Source organism: Musca vetustissima, unplaced genomic scaffold, assembly GCF_032173495.1.
Source record: "Musca vetustissima isolate MV318-11 ecotype Yass unplaced genomic scaffold, APGP_CSIRO_Mvet_v1 utg14196, whole genome shotgun sequence".
Classification (NCBI taxonomy): Eukaryota; Metazoa; Arthropoda; class Insecta; order Diptera; family Muscidae; genus Musca; species Musca vetustissima.
In genome coordinates this window covers 42,444-62,716 of record NW_026876426.1, presented here as the reverse complement: position 1 = coordinate 62,716, position 20,273 = coordinate 42,444, and the positions used below count along the sequence as shown (strand labels likewise).

Sequence of the window (20,273 nt, the reverse complement as noted above, 5' to 3'; positions counted from 1 at the left end):
AATTTTCATTATTACTACTCGCTCTGCCATTCTCCTCCCCTTGGGCCTTATATCAAATGCTATTGTCACCATCGCCATTATTGTTGTTGTTGATAACTTCGTCAGCTGTCCGATAGAGTTCATCGTTGTTTTCGTACAATTGTTCCGAGGCCGGACAATTGACATTGGACCACCAATCACAGACACGAACGGCCTGATTAAAAACTGTGCCATTCGGACAAACAAATGAATATTGATGACCCGAATGAAGACACCAATGCCAAATCTGGAAAAAAATAAAGGAAAACCAAAGAGTAATAAAATTTGATGAGCAATGATAAATGATGATGAATTATTTATTGCAAAATAAATTTAACAAATACATTAAATGTAATCATAATAAATGGGATAAATTCGATTTTTTGATTATGAAATCTGCGTCTCTTTCTCGAGTTTTAATATATAGAAAACAATTTTGATATGATGATTTGTCACCCAATGAAAATCCAATTCGATAGGAAAAAATGGCTCCAAAATCTCAAAAATACCATATAAGGGGCCACCCCGAAACTTAAGTCCATATGTTTTATCTAATAAGAATCTAAAATATAAAATTAGAGTCAATTTGCTTGAAATGTCAGAGGAGGGAGGTTCCTTCATATAAGTGCTACCCATAAAAGTGGATCATTATTGAAACAGGCCTGGACTATCCACAAATGAGCAGATTTTCATTCTGGAAAAGACCCAAGAAAAAACACACATTCCACCTATAAGCAGCATTCGACAGCCCTATCCGTTCAGAAGTGTTTAAAGCCATTTCTGCGTTCGCGATTCCTGTAAAATTAATACGGCTATGCAGGATAACTTTAACTGGCACAAGGTCAGCAGTTAAAGTCGAAAATCACCTCTCGAAGCCATTTTGTATCGAACGGGTATTCGTGGCATCTTTTTAATATCCTGCTGGAAAAGGTCATACGAGAGGTGAACAGAAATGACACTCTGTACACCAAACAACACATGCTACTCGCCTACGACGATGACATCGACAAAATAGGTCGAACATTGTGAGCGGTATCAGCCACCATCGGACATCGACATAGTCAGACGTATCGAGCTGCAACGACCACGTTGGCTAGGTTATGTTGTGAGAATGGATGAAGATGTCTCAGCTCAAAAGGCGAGCCAACTGGTGGATCACGTAGAATTCGCTGGAAAAAATCAAGTGGAAGACAACATCTCGGACCATGGTTTTTCAAATTGGAAGAGCTGCGAACAAGACCGACGCGCCTGGAAATCTTTTTTAAGATCGTCTTATGGAACGAATGTTCTGTCACAAGCCAGCTACGTTAGTAAGATTTGTTACCATATGGGAACCTAAACTGCCAAATTACAGACAATTCGTTCTGAAGAATATATCATCGGAAATTGTCTCCTAGTGAGTCCTTTATGCACGGAAAAAAACCATATCTAGATTTGTTTGCAAATATATGTTTCACCTTTCTAGTACATGTCAAATTACAGGGACTTTTATATGAAGGGACCAAAGCATGACATATAATTTTACGGACTTAATGGAGGATCCCCGTTTTGTAAACGGAATGACAAATTTATGGTGAAGGGTATAATAACATACAATAGCATAGGAGCTGGGAAGGCATGAACCTATATTAAAAATTTTCTGTCGGAAAATTTTCTATTCTTTGAGAAGTAAAAATGGCAAATTATTGTCACATCCGTTTTAATATGTGGCTGTGACCTTTTGAAAAAAACCCAAAATGTCATGGGACTTTTATATCGGAAATAGGAGGCACTGTTGTCACAGTAATTTGATTGGAAGTGTATCACAAAGAAATTGGAAATATCTAAAAAGAGACGTTGCTAAGAAGTATTCTAAAAGCTCTACTTTAATATTATTGTAAATTCTGATGGACATAACGTTTTTTTTTTATTGTAACAATTCACGTTTCATAAAAAATATCCCTAATCTATAGAAGATACACACTCATCTATGTAATATTTATCTTTAGATATATTTTCAATCACACATATATATAACAATGTTCCATTGACTGTCATTACATCAATTATTGACACTTGTGTGTTCTCCAATATATATAAACAGACAATGTTTCATCATTGCAACTTACCTGGCATCTAGTCTCTGTGTCGGCATAGTATCCGGGTGCTCGACCTTGGCACTTGAATGATAAACCTTTAGGCACCGAATCATATGTTGGATAATCGACACCAGCTACATAACCATCAATTTGCTGGAAAGAACAACAAGAAGAAAAAGAATGAATTGTTATTGTCTGTCAATTCTCATGATATGAAGTAATTGCATGAGAGAAAAAAACATGTAAATGGAAATAAACAACAAAAAGATGTTGCAATAAATTTACTACAATAGTAAGAAATATATGTAAATATAAGGTTGGTACGTTAATAACAAACATTTTTATTATTTTTTCAATTATTCTGAAGTTTATTTATTTTGTTAATGTTCAAAATGAATTCCGATCTTATACAACTTTTTAATTGTATTAAGGATTAATTTTTAAGGCATTTTGATTTATAGAACCATAGCTAATTTTGTTATTTAAGCTTAGAAACGCTTTATCAAGTTTGTTGCTTAAGTCTTTTGATTTGAGAGTGGCATAATGATCCAGAGAGAGAGAGAGAGAGAGAGAGAGAGAGTGCCAATATATTATAGAGAAATTAAATGTATACTCGGTCTTTACACTCGTGTTGCTCAGCCCTTAACATTTTCGTAAAATAGCGGTGTGCAGAGAGAAAATTCTCGGAGAATAAATGAGAAACGTCTATATGAAATGACTTGTTAAAACAGAACGCAGAGAATGAGCTTATTGATCCATGTAAACAAGTGCACCAGTTCCCATGCTTGCCCAGCATTATCGTAAAAACAAACCACACATATTCTCTCTCAATTTCGATGCCTTTTGTTTAGCATAGGCTGGAGAGTATTATAGAAATACCAATGCAAGTAATATGAGAATTACTGCTTTACACACTTTTGTAAGCAACTCTGCCGAATTCTTATAAGTGAGAGAGAGGTATGAATAGTAACAAAGGGGAAGACATTTAAAAGAGAATCGTGAAGAGCAGCAGCAGAGTTGCTTAAAAAGTTGCCTGTGCATACTGCAAGATATGAATTATTTCATAAACTTTTTATGACATTTGCCTGTAATATGGTGTTAGTTCAAATTTGTGTAAGTTTTTATACAAATTTAAAATTCATAAATTTTAAAATTGAGTATGAGCTTCAGGGAAATGATTCAACATTATAGTTCCAATTAATTCTTTGTTTAATAATAATGTTAATAAATATTAACTCAAAAATGTTATGTCATATTCAAAACCCGGATTCAGGACCTCGCTAATTTTAGTTTGAAAGGAAAACAAGTAAAAAAGTGTCAGTGGGAGTTGCCGACAGATAGATACCCTCAACGTTCAGTTTGCGAAGCTCTTCGGAATTACACACAGGTTTTATGATTCGTCTTATGTAAGGTATGTGTTCTTATCTAAGAGGTTCGGAGTTAATGTCGTTGTCGATTATTCATTTAGCTTCAAATTAAATTTGCAAGTTTTTAAGATAATGACCCTTTGTGGGGCAGTTACCAAAAGGAGTGGACTAAGGGGTCACATCTTTGGACTTCATCTAGGATTGGTATAAATAATAGGTTGTACGAAATTTGGTTCAAATCGGACAATCTTTATGTCTGATACGGGATTTATAATGTTGACCATTTGTGAGGGAGGTACCAGAAGAAGTGGACCAATGGTTCTCATCTTCGGACTTAATCTAGGCATGGTAAATGTTCGCATATTATTGCATTTGTAAAGGAGTGAACAAATGGGTCTCATATTCGGTCTTGATTTAGGCTTTGTAAAGATAATTGGTTGTACCAAATTTTATTCAAATCAGACAGCCTGTTCGCTTGATATTATAAATTTAATGTTTGACCATTTTGTTGGGGAAGTACCAGAAGGAGTGGACCGATAATCCCAATCTTCGAACTTGAACTATATACGGAAGTAATATTACGATGAGAAAAGTTTGCATAAAATCGGTTACTCTCTTCGAAGGATACTGTGCGCGCTACGCGACAAGACAGACGGACGGACATTTGTAAATCGACTGCAAATTGTGTGAATACATGGAGTCTAAAACCAATATTTCGACAAGACGCATTTTTGTCGGGTATAATTAGCCTAACTATGAGTTATGAAATTCAGTCCGAAATTTCGAAAGATTCTGAAATGTTTGTCTTGATTTTTACTATTGGAAAATGCACTTAGATCCATTAAAATAGTCAAAATGGACCGGTTCCTTAATATGGGACCCATGCCCAGTTATGGTGGGATGATTTTTTTCTAGTGACCCTATAATTCTTGAAGGAAAAGCGTAATATCTCGAGTCATTGTATGCCTTTTTCGTACTTGTTTTCTACACACAAAACGAAATATTTCTACAAAAATTCGCTCGTTGATAGGGCCCCATAGACAAGAAATCGGTATTTGTATATTTTTATGGTTCTTTAACATTTCTATTCGATCCTTACTTAAAATTTTTTTTAACTACGAACACTAACACATTTCCTATGTATTGTAAATTATGAAGAACTATCGGATACCCCTTAAATATTTAAAATAAATAGATTTTGTTATGCCGAACGCGTTGATAAAATACCGAAGATGTGGACCGATATTAAAGATAGACCTTTCAACTATATTCGCAAACACAGTAACAATTTAATACGAGACACTTCCATTAAAATGTTAAGTGTAAACGAACTTAGTACGATTTGACAATAAATGGAATTACCCTGTAAACATCTTCGTGGTATAATGTTTTGCATTATTTGACAAGACTTATCACAACAACAGTGCATCGGGGTAAAAATGAAACGTCATGCGTCATTTAATGAATTCAATCACAATGGAAACTCACTCAAAGTTTGTCTAAGGTTGTCCGTACTAAAGACCGTTTAAAGTGAATCATCGATATTGCACCTGATAATAAAAGAGGTTTGCTCTCCTGCTTTATACTATGTTTATAATATCACTGGTGGCGAATCATTATACCCTACACAACTATGTTGTCAGGGTGTAATAGTTTTGTGCAGGGCCAAAAGTTTGTAACGCCGCGAAATATTGGTCCTAGACCCACCTTTAAGTATACCGATCGTCATATCTCGACTAGCTGAGTCGATCTAGACATGTGTGTCCGTCCGTCTGTCCATTATAATTTGTAAACACGATACAGGCCACAGTTATGGACCAATCTTCACGAAATTTTGCATGTAGGATGGGTTCTGGCCAATGAAGACCCTATTGTTTTTGGAAAAGATCGATTAATATTTAGGGGATGAAATAGACCAAATACTAAATTTTTGTCCGTTTTTCTGGTCGCTCCAGAGGCCGCAATTATGGCCCAAACACCGCGAATTTTTGCATGGAGAAGAGGATCCGGCCATAGAATAAGCATGCATGTTTTGATAAAGATCGTTCAATATTTAGCGGGTCAAATGGACCCTGACTTTTGTGTGAAAAATGACAAAATTTGTATTCTACACCGCATATATTTACTCCTGAAGGACCTGGACCCGAAAAGTTTATATTATATCCAAGAGTAGTGGTTGGCCTTTAAATTGATACCAATTATATTGCCGTATGTACTCGGATGTGGGAGTTACACTTAAATATGAACAGGTGCTTACGTATTAATATATTATTTAGTAAACCATCACCACACAAGAGGGCTGAAATATGGCGCTGATCGCTTTAAAATTTTCATGAGAATCAAGGACATCGCCTATAATTTTTGGTCATGATCCGATAATAATATTGGGATGGAGTGGACCGAAAACTTAATTTTTTGTGTTTTTTCGATTCGATCTATAGACCACATGCCGAACGTCACAACAGAACCCACAGTGAATGGAATCTGGACAAGTATTTAGAAGGGCTGTACTGAATATTGGGAATATCCGGAAAATATGTCAGTGTAAGGAAGAGATGCTTTTGACCTCCAATCGGGCAAGAGTGTGCAACTATTACGAAATATTGAACATATTCGGAATAAAATTCCACAGAAAGTTAGATTTCCGTGGTAGTTGTGTAGGGTATCGTATGGTCGGCCCCGTCCGACTATACTGCTCCGCTCATTGGTTTTTTTTATTTTAACTATAAAATATATATATATTTTTTTTTTTTGAAAGACCCGCTAACGAAGTAGAGGGTATATGGTAGTTCACTATGATTCCTTCGCCTGAAGTCTTGGGAGAATTTAGACGAATCATTGTGATATGTCAATTCGAGTTCTCACACATCGGCTCAAGCTCATTTTGTATCGGCCAAACGTGGAATTTATATACTATACGGCACAAGGTGTAGACGTGCACCCAATTCCATTCTCAAGAATAGGGTATCGCCCAGAAGACCACTATTTACATGAGATATATCGACTCACTCAATGGTTAAAAAATATGTTGTCCGGTTATCTTCTGGATATTAAATACACATACACATATACAAAGACATAATACCCACTACCATTCTGTGGGTGGATGTTTAAATCTTTAACGTTTCGTTTACATCAAATGAAATACGATTAAATTACAATACAATTCGATCAATCATTTAATCCCCATCTGTATGTATTATCCACCTCTCAAGGGTTACCGAAATACCCTCCATATGTACTTACTAGTAGTATCCACATAGCTACTCATCTCAACTAGATCGGTATGTTGCAACAGCTAAAATTCCCCGCTGTAGTTTTAATGAAATAACAACAAAATACATTTATCATTTAATTTACTTCAGTTGTTGTTTTTGTTTTTTTTTTCTGCGATTTTTCATTGTTTCAGTTTAATACGATTTTATGTGATTGTTTTGCTGTTGTTGTTTTTTATTTTATTTTTAATTCAATATCTCTTGCCTTATGGAAAATTAGAATTTTAAATTAGTTGTAGTGGTGATGAATGAATGAAATGTTGGCATTTTGTGCTCAGTGTGTATCTGTGTAAATATGTGTGCATGTGTGGAGCTGTTTAGTAACATTTGCATGGTTGTAGTGTCTACGCCGGTTTTGTTAACATGGATTTACATTTGAACTCAACGTCGTCGTTTGATTGGAGAATAATTTTCCTAGTCGGTTTTGTTGAGACACAACAAAAGGCTAAATGGAAATGTATGTTGTTTTTGTAGTTGATGTGATTTGAAGGTCATTACAATTGAATATTACTACAACAAAGGGAATTATAACTTTGTGCATGTATGGGATTCGAAGAAAAAAAAAAGAGTTAAATCACTGAGGAAAGTAAAAAGTATATGTGAATAAAAAATGGTGCTATAAAATAATGGTTCTAAGGTCCACATTATATATTTTGGTATAATTTTGTACGCCCTATTTTATCCCATTTGTTCAGAAAAGTTTATATATTTTCCATAATAAAATCTAGAACTTGTTTATATCTAATGAAATTATGCAAAAACTATAAATATTTACATAATCCAACGTCACAGAGATGGTTCATTCATGATAAACAGTGCACAATATAAACAAAAAACAGATACTAACTCACAACTCCAATCTGACAACATGTTGCATCAACATCGACAACTTTGCTACGGCATTGCTTGTCTGTCTATCTTTTTTTTTTGTAATTGTCGACTGACTGCAAATTGAACGCATCGGCAATGATGTTAAGTCTTTGTTTTTTTTTTTGCTCCATCACAAAATGGTAACGACGCTCAAAAACACAATGCTAAAATTAATTGAATTGTGTCATCTACTTGTAAATTTGTTATAAATTAATAATAACAACAATAACACATTTTCCCGCATGACAATAACAAAATACATACATACGTATATTTGAATGTGTGACATGAATTATTTACTATAGAACATTTTATGATTTCAAACGCATTTTTAATTTGTTGTGAGAATATTGTGACGGTGTTTTGTTGTTCTAAATATTCTCATGGTGAATACATTTTGAAATGTGTAAAAAAGGCATTCCATAAATTGAAATACTATGAATAAAACTGAAATAATTGGAAAAAGGTGACTTCTCAAAGAAACTACGGCAAATACAATAAAAAAGCATGAAAAATGATTGAAAAAATTCTCTTAATAATCTCATTTTGAAAAATTAAGAATTCACCATTGGAAAGATATCCCTAAAAGGCCGAGCATGAAAAATAAGAATTGGATCCAGGAGAAAACGAAATACCAAACTACAGACACACCCCAATGAAAATTAGGCTAGGTCCATGAATATACCGGAAAAGTCGTGCGAACTTAATATGGGGGATATGTAGAAATAGTTGTTTATCTACCAATGTCCCATAAGGCCAAATAGTACCGAAATGGAGGCTATACCAAAAGTTTACCAATATTAATAATTTTTATTACCTAAATTTTCTGCACAAAATGCCGAAATGTGGTAGTTTCGTAATATAGGGCTACCATAACTGTGGAACAATATTGATCATATCTGGTAGGAAGATGAGAACCCAAACGGTTCAAAAACGTCCCCAGAATTCACAAAATAGAGAATATTTGGGGGACTTTTATATGAGGCTATACCAACATGTGGACCGACATATCCCATTTCTAAGGCTAAACAAAATTTCACACCTCTATTATAAAGATATGTATCGTGATTTAAATAGACGGAGGAGCTTGTATAAATCTCTATATCGCTGGATCGACAGTCCCCAACTTGGAAATTAATCTAATTTTTGATAGCTATGGATTTAATGTCAATGAGACACATTTTTTCATATCAAAAGGAGTTATTCATGAACACTCTCAAATTAATGCCGAATTGGAGCAAAAAATGGACCTTCGAAAAAAATCGTTAAAAATGTACGACTATTATGGGTCCTTAAAAAGGGTTTTCTTTATAAAATTCAAACCTGTTATGGATCCTTAAAAAATGTTTCTTAATAAAATTAAAACATATTATGAGTCCTTGAAACGATATTCTTTAAAAAATTCCTGCTTATAATGGGTTTGACAAATATTTTTTAAAAAATCTACGCCTATGATAGACCTTAAAAAATATTCTTTTCTTGAAAAAATATTCTTTAAAAAATCTACGCCTATGATAGGCCTTAAAAAATTTTATTTCCTTAGAAAAATATTCTTTAAAAATTCCACGCCTATGATAGGCCTTAAAAAATTTTATTTCCTTAGAAAAATATTCTTTAAAAATTCCACGCCTATGATAGGCCTTAAAAAATTTTATTTCCTTACAAAAGTATTCTTTAAAAAAATCCCGCCTCTGATGGTTCCTTGAAAAAATATTCTTTAAAAAATTCACGCCTCTGATGGTTTCTTGAAAAAATATTCTTTAAAAAATTCACGCCTCTGATGGTTCCTTGAAAAAATATTCTTTAAAAAATTCACGCCTCTGATGGTTCCTTGAAAAAATATTCTTTAAAAAATCCACGCCTCTGATGGTTCCTTCAAAAAATGTTCTTTAAAAAATCCACGCCTCTGGTGGTTCCTTCAAAAAATGTTATTTAAAAAATCCACTCCTCTGATGGTTCCTTCAAAAAATGTTCTTTAAAAAATCCACGCCTCTGATGGTTCCTTCAAAAAATATTTTTTAAAAAATCCACGCCTCTGATGATTCCTTGAAAAGATATTCTTTAAACCAGCGAGCGGAGCAGTATAGTCGGACAGGGCCGACCATATGATACCCTACACAACTTCCATGAAAATCTAACTTTCTGTGGTATTACATTCGGAGCTTAGGCAATACTTCGCGATATTTGCACACTAGAGGTCAAAAAATAATATATGTAAAAAAATATTACTAATATTCAGTACAGGCCTTCTAATCACTTGTCCAGATTTACTTCACCGTGGGTTGCGTTGTGATGTTGGGCTTATAATTGTGGCCTATAGATCGACTCAAAAACGCAAAAAAATAAGTTTTCGGTCCACTTTATCCCAAAATTATAATCTCATCATTACCGAAAATTATAGGCGTAGTCCTTGACCATAACAGGAACCTCATGGAACTTATCAAAGCAATCAGCTCTATATTTCCGCTCTCCAGTGTGGTAATGGTTTACTAAATAGTATATGAATACGTAAGCACATGAAAATATGCACGTGTAGCTCCCTCATCCCACAATATAATTGGTATCAGTTTAAAGACCAACCACTCCTCTTGGATATATGTACTATCAACTTCTATGCTCTATATCCTTCAGGAGTAAATATATACGCCATAGAATAAAAATTTTGTACTTTTTCACACAAAAGTCAGGGTTCATTTGACCCGCTAAATATTGACCGATCTTTATCAAAACAGGCATGCTTATTCTTTGGTTCAATCCCCTTCTCCAAGCCTCTGGAGCAACCAGAAAAACCGACAAAAATAAAGTTTTTGGTCCATTTCATCCACAAAATATTAACCGATCATTTCAAAAAAATTTCGTGAAGATAAGTCCATAACTGTGGCCTGTATCGTGTTTACAAATTATAATGGACGGACGAACGGACGGACACACATGTATAGATCGACTCAGCTAGTCGGGATATGATGATCGATATACTTAAAGGTGGGTCTAGAACCAATATTTCGCGGCGTTATAAACTCTTGGGGCTGCACAAAGCTCTATAATACCCTGACAACATAGTTGTGTAGGTTATAAATATTAATTGAAAATTCCAAACTTAAATAAATACTCATCTGATTGACCTAGAGAAAAATATTCTCTGAAATAATTCAAAGTAGAGCTCCGAATTATTTTAAAAATATATATTGTGATGATTATCTTTGGAATCAAATTAGAGAATCCATCCATTTCAAAAATTTTCAAAATATACCCTAAGAGAACAATTGGTAAGTTCTCCCCACAAGTCACAATAAATCCAAAATGTTTCATATATTTTTTGTGTGTGTGTGCTATATTTTATTGTGAAATGTAATATTTTTTTTAATCTGAAACAATTCGCAAATACTTTAAACGATCTCCTCTCCCTCCATAAACCAAAATGTATGTATGAGAACATTGGAAACGCAAAAATTGCATCAAATGAATGAACTGACAAACGAGCAGCAATGACGCTGCTGACGTTGACGACTGCCTAAAAACTGTCAACAACATTGAAAAGAGTGATAATTCAATAAAGTGATTGCACACATTTGTCTCTGGCCTGTCGTTGATAGTGATCTATACCCCCAACAGCAGAAATCTGAACCACAAGAGAAGTAAACAAAGTCAGCACAGATCCACCTTCCATCAAGAGGGCTTTTCTTGTTTACAGTTTTTCGCAAAAAAAAAAACAGAAACAGACAACGAAAATAGAAAACCAGAAAATACAGAAAAACAACAATGTGATCAACTTCCATGTGGAACAAAAAAACTCCCACGCCAAAAACGGTAACACCAACAACGACACACTGCCCTGCACTGCACAACCACCAAACAGCAACAAAAACAACAACAAGTTGCAATCAGAGCAGACAATGTGTTTTGGTAGCCCAAAACACCAAAAACTGATCTGCAGCAGACGAAAAAAAGCCAAAATAAAACCCCAACTTGGAAACTATAACAATTATCCACTGGCAGCAACAACAACATCACCTCCACCTCCACCACCATCGAAATGTAGAAATCCGCAGAAACAAATACAAATCTTACGTTATGTTGCACTCAATTTGGAAATTTGCTGGAAATGCCACATAATGTTGTTGAAGATGCACCACCACACAACAACAACAGCAACAACAACAACAATTTTACAATTTGGCGCTGCTGCGGCATCTTCTGAATCACTTCATCACTTTACTCCAGGCCATTGCAACATTTCAAATGTTAAAGGGAAATTGAGAAAATACAACAACGGCAACAACGGCAACAACAGCAACAACAGCAACAACTTTTAAACGACTTGCACCTTTCATTGGTTAACTGATCGTTTATTGTAATTTTCCTCCAAGAAATGCTTTTTCCCTGGGTTTCTGACTTGTTGGGCGATTTGTTTTTGTTTTGCAGTTGTGATGAAAAGGTTGTTTGAATTTGTGGGAGTGTGTGCGGGTGTATTTTGAAACCTTTGGCAAACCAAGGCAATTAGTATTCAACAATATTATTAAATCAATTTGGTTTACAAAAGAGGGTTAATGGGTCGACCAAGGGGACTATCTAATCAAGAAGAGTGATTAATTTTAAAATAGTTTTTAAGGTTTTTAGAGTCATCACTCATAAGTGTAGGACAGAGGACAGAAAACCGACTCAAAGAAACTGTTCTATGCCGATTCATATATTGAGATGGTAAATGATGGTAAATGTCCTGATCCATTTAATGTATATTGTCGTCCCAGACGCACATTCAACTCGAAGTGTCTGTCATATTCCATTCAGAGTTCTTGCCGGGTAAATATTTATACCCTACACAACTATGTTGTCAGGGTATTATAGCATTGTGCAGCCCCAAAAGTTTGTAACGCCGCGAAATATTGGTCCTAGACCTACCTTTAAGTATACCGATCGTCATATATCGACTAGCTAATTGATCCAGACATGTGTGTCCGTCCGTTCATTATAATTTGTAAACACTATACAGGCCACAGTTATGGACCAATCTTCACGAAATTTTGCATGTAGGATGGGTTCTGGTCAATGAATTATTGTTTTTTGTAAAGATCGGTTAATATTTAGGGTATGAAATGGACAAAATACTTAATTTTTGTCGATTTTTCTGGTCGCTCCAGAGGTCGCAGTTATGGTCCAAACATAGTAAAATTTTACATGGAGAAGGGGGTCGGGCCAAAGAATAAGCATGCCGGTTTTGATAAAGATCGGTCATAATTTAGCGTGTCAAATGGACCCTGACTTTTGTGTGAAAAATAACAAAATTTGTATCCTATAGCGTATAGATTTACCCCTGAAGGACATAGAGAAGTTGGTAGTTTATCCAAGAAGAGTGGTTGACCATTAAATTGATACCAATTATATTATCGTATGTACTCGGATGTGGGAGTTACACTTAAATATTTACAGGTGCTTACGTACTCAGATATTATTTAGTAACCCATTACCACACTAGAGGGAGGAAATATAGCGCCGATCGATTTTAAATTCTCCATGATATTCCAGTAGTGGTCAAGGACAACGCCAATAATTTTCGGTGATGATCAGATAATAATTTTGGGGATGAAGTGGATCGAAAACTTAATTTTGTTGTATTTTTTGAGTCGATTTATAAGCCACAATTGTAGGCCGAACTTCACCATGCAACCCACAGTGAAGGGAATCTGGACAAGTAATTAGAAGGACTTTAATATTCGGGAAATATGTCAGTGTACGGAAGAGGTGTTGTTGACCTCTAATCGGGCAAGAAGTTTCAAATATCACGAAATATTGCCCAGGCTCGGAGTAAACATCCGCAGAAAGTTAGAATTCCGTGGTAGTTGTGTAGGGTATCGTATGGTCGGCCCCGTCCGACTATACTGCTCCGCTTACTGAGTTTTAATATTTATTTAAATAATAAAATTTGTAATGCTTTTGTCAAGGACTACAATTGTGATTGTTTTAAAGATCTTGTCAAGGGCTAGCAGATCATGAAATTTGTAAAGAATATTTGTTTTTATTCTTTATATAAACGCGATAGACCCATGGTTCCTTTTGAGAATATGCATAGCATCACTTTCTGAGTCGATTTATACATGTCCGTTCGTCTGTTGATGTCAAATTGTAAAAAAAAAATACAGGTCGCATTTATCATCCGAATTGGATGAAATTTGAAGCTCATTCATTTGGCCCAAGGACGAATCCTATTGAAATTGGGCGAAATCGGTTCATATTTAGATATAGCTCCCATATATATTTTCGTCCGATTTATGGTAAATGGTGCACCAAAGTCTGGAATGATGTGTGTTAAGTTTCGTGAAAATCCGTTCAGATTTACATATAGCTCCCATATATATTTTCATCCGACTTAAGGTAAATGGTGCGCCAAAGTCCCTATATATCTTTTGATATAGACGAAATTTGGCACAGCGTATTGAATTAAGTCTGGAATGATGTGTGCTAAGTTTCGTGAAAATCGGTTCAGAATTAGATATAGCTCCCATATATATTTTCGTCCGATTTAAGGTAAATGGTGCACCAAAGTCCCTATATATCTTTCGATCTGCACAAAATTTGGCACAACGTACTAAATTAAGTCTATAGTGATGTGTGCTATGTTTTGTGGAAATTGGTTCAGACTTAGATATAGCTTCCATATATATATTTTCGTCCGATTTGGTGTAAATCTATATTCTTCGATTTGCACGAAATTATGTATAGAGTACTGACTGAAGTCTAGAATTATGTGTGTTAATTTTCCTGCAAATTGGTTCAGATTTAATTATATCTACTATCTACAATTTAGACTAGAATGACGTTATTGCGTTTTTTTTTTGTGTAATGGGTGCAGATGGCAGTAAACGGCGAGAAGACCAAGCTGTAGACTCGGACCAACTGTGGAACTTGAGAACTGCAGTTTTGAGTTAGTTAAAGATTTTATATACCTTGGTACCGCCATAAATAAAACGAATGACATCAGTTTTGAAATTCGGAGCAGGATTGTCATGGCCAAGAGCTGCTACTATGGTGTAAGTAAGCAGTTCAGAAACAAGGCCACCTCTCACCAGACCAAACTCACTATATACAAGACCCTGATACTAGCCGTGGTGTTATATGGATCTGAAGCATGGGTCCTTGCGCAAGCAGATGAGGCAGCTGTTGGATTGTTTGAAAGAAAATTTCTCCGAAAGATCTACGGGCCGATTTGCATCGACGGTGAATATCGGCTTCGAATGAACCACGAGCTTTACAATTTATACGCGGACATCGACATAGTCAGTCGTATTGAGTTGCAGCGACTACGGTGGCGAGGCCATGTTGTGCGGATGAATGAGAATGCCTCAGCTCAAAAGGCATATAAAACGAGTCTATTGATGGTTCCCGTAGTAGGGGAAGGCCACGAACTAGATGGAAAGACCAAGTAGAAAACAATATCTTGGAACGTGGTCTTCCAAATTGGTGGATTTGCGCACAGAACCGACGCGCTTGGAATTTTTTTTTTAAGCTCGGCCTATGGAACAACCGTTCTGTAACAAGCCAGCTAAGTAAGTAAGGGTGCAAATGCAGATATTGATATTACCGACTAGTGTGTATCAAGTGTGCTATAAATCGATTTACACAAATTTGGCATCGATGACAAGGCATTGATAAAGATCAAATCAAATAAATTTTTGATGGAGTGAATTTGATTTAAGTTTGAAAAAAAGGTTCCGATATGTAGAATTTGGATGAAATCGGTTACTTCCTTCGTACACACCAGTCCGAAAGGTAGCATTATAAATTCTCATTATAAATTACCTCATGTGTATGAAAAGAACTAATTCGTGTAGTATAATTTAAAAAAGTGAAAGTGCTTCCAGACTTATGCAAATCTTTTACAAACATATAAAAAAAATAAAACGATCTTCTATTTTCAGAAAATGTTTGGAGTCTATCTATCTGTAGGAGATCATTTAACGAACAATTTTCAATTGTCTTACACACACCAAATCACTTCCAAGAAAACATATACCTATACTAATGAAATTAAAACCTAAAATGATATACCCAACATGTTCCCAAAATAAAAGTTTTTTAATATACATGAAGTTGCAATGAAACACAAAGATTCTCATGGAATTAACTACACATCCATCTAACTATTCATTCGCTCAGCCATTCATCTACTCATCCCATCATCATCATCTCTCCCCCTCTACAATTTCTGCCAAATACTCAAGACTTCAACTTCAAAATGGTCTCAGCTAATAAAATTAACATTTAGATAGATGATGATGGTTGCCTTCACTTTTTTTCTTTTTTTTTTTTTTTGTTTGGCTTTATTTTCCATTTTTCGGTTTTACGCTTCTAAACTGAATCTGCCAAAAAGTACAATAACAAAAATGTCTGCGGTAGCAGTAATAATAGTCGTAGATAGTCAGTTGTAGACACAAACAATAATAAAAACCAATTTGATGTAATGTTTTTTTGAAAAAATAAAAAAAAACAGAATAAAACAAGACAAAATACATGATCTTTATGTTAAGATCAGTGTTTTTGGGGGGAGGCAATCCTCATTGAAAATGAAAATGATGACATGGCCCAAAAGGACAGGCAGTCGTATTTACGAATGTATATATGCCCATATAGATGGTGAAAGATTATGTAGGGTGAAAACCCCCAATAACCAGTTTAGTAACTAAACAGATTTTAAAATATTTACTTTACAGAATGAGTGGGCTGAAAATTTCCATCCTCGGCTTTGTAAAAATATTACGGTTTGCAAAGCTTGGATCAAATCGAACACCCCACTCGCATTATGTACATGAGCAAATTTTGAAAAAGTTGACCCTAGACAAAATGAAGCAATATGTTATATTTTCAAGCATTACACACATTGGTTAAAATATAAGTTTTGTTCAAACCGGGTATTCGGTTCGCATAGTTTTATAAAATTAATTAGCATATGCCCGCTACTTCGTTAGCGAAAGTGGGAAATATTTTAACATGTCTCAACGATTATAATTTGATAATTTGAAACAAAACCTGTAGTACTTATTTCCAAAACTTCAAAATGCCCGCTCTCAATTGAACCTATCAATTGTACCAAATTTAGTACATACTAAAAATTAATATAAATTTCCATAAGAACCTACATCCACAAACCACATCAACGGAAATCTGATTTCCAAAATGCAGAATTCGAGCCCTATCGTTTCATCTAAGTCCAAATTGTATCAAATTTAGTACCACTTAGTACCCATAAGGACGAATTTCCAAACTACATCCATTACCCAATCCTGTACTCCAACAGAATTACACTTCAACGGGAATCTGATTTCCGAAATGCAGAATTTAAGCTCTATCGTTTCATCTAAGTCAAAATTGTATCAAATTTAGTACCACTTAGTACCCATAAGGACACATTTCCAAAACTACATTCATATCCCGATCCTGTTCTCCAACAGCAATTTAATTGTAAATTTCAGAATTAAAGCTCCAACGGTTCACCCAAATTCTTGTTGTAATAAATTTAGTACCATTTAGTACATAAATACAAATTTCCATAGCTACTTATATACTACAATCCAATAGAAATCGTATATCCCAATTTCGGGATTGCAGTCCTATCGGTTCAACCACACCCAAATTGTACCAAATTTAGTACACATACATATTTCCAGAACATCCAATCCTGCAGTTCAACTTCGTTTCACCTAAATCCAAATTGTTTCAAATTTAGTACCCATACATACAAATATCCAAAACTACATCCATACCCCAATACTACACTCTAACCGTAACTTAATCCCAAATTTCAGTATTCCAGGTCAATCGGATCACCTAAATCCAAGTTGTATCAAATTTAGTACCATTTAGTACAAATATGTATACATTTTCATAATTGCCTATAAAATACAATCCAATAGAAATCATATGTCCCAAATTGAGGATACCAGCCCTATCCGATCACCCAAACCCAAATTTAGTACAAATTAGTACGAATTTCTAAAACTAGCTACATACGTTAATCCTACATCCAACAGTGATCATAACTCCAAATTTCAGGATTCCAATCTTACACTCCAACAGTTATCTTATGTCCAAATTTCTGTGTGCCAGCTCTATCGGTTCATCCAAATTGTACCAAATTTAGTACCCATTAATAGTTTTCGTACACATAAGTACAAATGTCCAAAACTACCTACATATCCCAATCCTACACTGCGTAATCGGAATTACAAATATCAGAATTCCAGCTCCATCCGTTCCTCCAAATTCCAACTGTACACAACACCAAGCCCAATTCCAAGTCCACCTCCTTATATCGATCTTACTTCTCATTCCGGATTCACATTCCCATTTTTAAATTTTTTAGCCCGATCCGTTTACATGCTACGAAATTGTACCAAATTTAGTACTTTTCGGATACTTGTTTCCAAAGAAAAACCCTTTGGTACGTCTATTTTACACTCCGATGTTTCGGATTCCAGCTCTATTGGTTAACCCAAATTTGAAATTGTACAAAATTTAGTACACATAGGTACGAAAACTACAAAAACTACCGACATACACCAATTCAACAATGCATTAGTACTCTTATTTCGCAATGTTAATATTGGTTCACTTAAATACAAATTGTACCAAATATAGTACCAATTAATACTTTTCGTACACATAAGTAAATAATTTCCAAAACTACCTACATATTCCAATCCTACACTACGACGGTAAAGCTTATTTAAAGTTTCAGAATTCCAGCTCCAATTTGTAATTGTACCAAATTTAGTACTATTTAGTACTTTTCGTATTTATAAGTACACACCCCCAAAACAACTATCTTTTATCGACCGTACTTCTCAACCTTCATTCACATTCCAAATTTCAAGTTTTTAGCTCTATCCCTTCACATGCTACGAAATTGTACCAAATTTTAGTACGTTTTAGTACTTTTCGAATACTTATAGTTCGAATTTCCAAAGAAAAACCCTTTGGTACATCCATCCTTCACTCCATTATTGACCCTCGTTCCAAATTTACGAATTCTAGTTCTATTACCAAATATAGTACCATTTAGTACTTTTTGTACGCATAAATATTAAATTACCAGCCAGACATACTGGACATTACTAAATCGACTCCATATTGTCTGAATCGAGTATGATCCAATGAAACATGTGGTCATGCGCACCAGCCAGCCAGCCAGTCAGAGGGACGTTTTCTATAACGGGGTAGGTTTCGTATTAAACATGTGGCATATCCGCCATATAACAGCACCGAATTATTTTCACAACCGTATGGGCTGAAATTTGGTATTCGATGTTTTTGAATATATACATATAATGGTGGATATTTTCGCGATCCAAACACCATATAAAAATTGCGCACGATTTGTTAAAGGTTTATCAGCATTTAGATATATGCCGAAGGGTTGAAAAACATCTTGACAGATGGATAATGCGGAGGGAACTTTATATGGTAGCTACGTATTAAAATGCAACGAAAATCTTCAGACAATGGGAAGGAATCATCCCTATAGGGGAGCTATGTACAACATTAAGGTTCCTTCCTTCCTTCATTTTTATTTTCACACCACTGTGCAACAGCCCCCCCAAAGTTGAAAGGACAGACCGACAAAGTCAAAGTGTTAGCCATGTATGTATGTAGCTGTTGCAGATCGGAACGAACCAATTGCAGTCATAGTTGAATTAATATTCGTACTTACCCCACTGACACAAATGCTGGAGAATAGCAAACCAAAAATGACAGTAGCGGCTACGGCAATTTGAGGTAGCTGGAAACGAAGATGATGCCTGCAATGTGGTTGCCAGCCTCTGACAATGGCTGATGATGTGGATGAAACTTTGCGGCTCATGCTGCTGTTGTGGTTCTTGTTGTTGGTGCTGCTTTGGAGTGTCTTAAAATTGTTGCAGTTAAATTTGTGGGCCATAATTTGTCTGTGGCAATGTTCGGTTGAACTGTTCAAAGGAAGATGATGTTGTTGATGATGGTGATGCTGCTGCTGTTGTTGGTTGGTTGGTTGGTTGCCGATCGTTTGATGTTGGGTGATTGTGTTTTGATGTCTGGAAAATATATACACACACACATAAACACAATGTAGGAAAAAAAACAGAAAAATAATAGAAGATTGATAGATGGTTTGTTTACACGATACACAAATAACTAAAGAAACAGAAGAAGTAAAGGGTTCGTTCGATGGTGTTGAGGATAAACGTTGATGTTCTTAACGAACGAACAAAAAAACACATCAAACAAATTGAAAGTTCGTTCGTTCATTCCATTGCCAAATTGGAAAGGATGTTTTGCTATTTCATCAATATTGTAGTGTACTTTGAAAATTTATTATGCAATCATTACATAAATATATATTTTTGGTTTTTTGGGCGAACAACAATTCGATTGTCTTCTTCGGTTAACTTCTTCAGGTGGATGGATATTCTCACGTTTGTTCATGAAATCAACCACAATAATAATAAAATAAAAAAAATTATTCTTTTTTATTCAAATCCAATGATTCTTTAGATTTGTTACGTGACACCATGTCTGGATATTGCTAAATTCTGAGGTTTATATCGTTTTTTTTTATTGAATTTTTTTTAAATTGTCTTTACATTTAATTTGGATACATTTTTTTAAATTACGCACATTTTCAATTACTCAAACACTTG

The 20,273-nt window shown here is 35.0% G+C and overlaps 1 protein-coding gene across 1 annotated transcript; it reads right to left on the bottom strand.

Moving 5' to 3' along the window:
- Positions 1-52: 52 nt before the first annotated feature.
- Positions 53-19,459, bottom strand: LOC133320978 (U-scoloptoxin(01)-Er1a-like). Its single transcript, XM_061530070.1, has 3 exons — positions 19,310-19,459; positions 2,127-2,249; positions 53-265 (listed from the first exon to the last, which is right to left on the bottom strand). The coding sequence occupies exons 1-3, from the start codon at positions 19,457-19,459 to the stop codon at positions 53-55; spliced, it is 486 nt and encodes a 161-aa protein (XP_061386054.1).
- Between the last annotated feature and the right edge of the window lie 814 nt (positions 19,460-20,273).

What these genes read in the sequence shown, in the direction of transcription:
- LOC133320978 (XM_061530070.1), bottom strand. Translation starts at nt 19,459, where the DNA reads ATGAGCCGCAAAGTTTCATCCACATCATCAGCCATTGTCAGAGGCTGG. An exon ending in CCAGCATTTGTGTCAGTGGG is followed by an intron (nt 2,250 to 19,309) that starts GTAAGTACGAAT and finishes TGTTCTTTCCAG; the next exon opens with CAAATTGATGGTTATGTAGC. An exon ending in ACACAGAGACTAGATGCCAG is followed by an intron (nt 266 to 2,126) that starts GTAAGTTGCAAT and finishes ATTTTTTTCCAG; the next exon opens with ATTTGGCATTGGTGTCTTCA.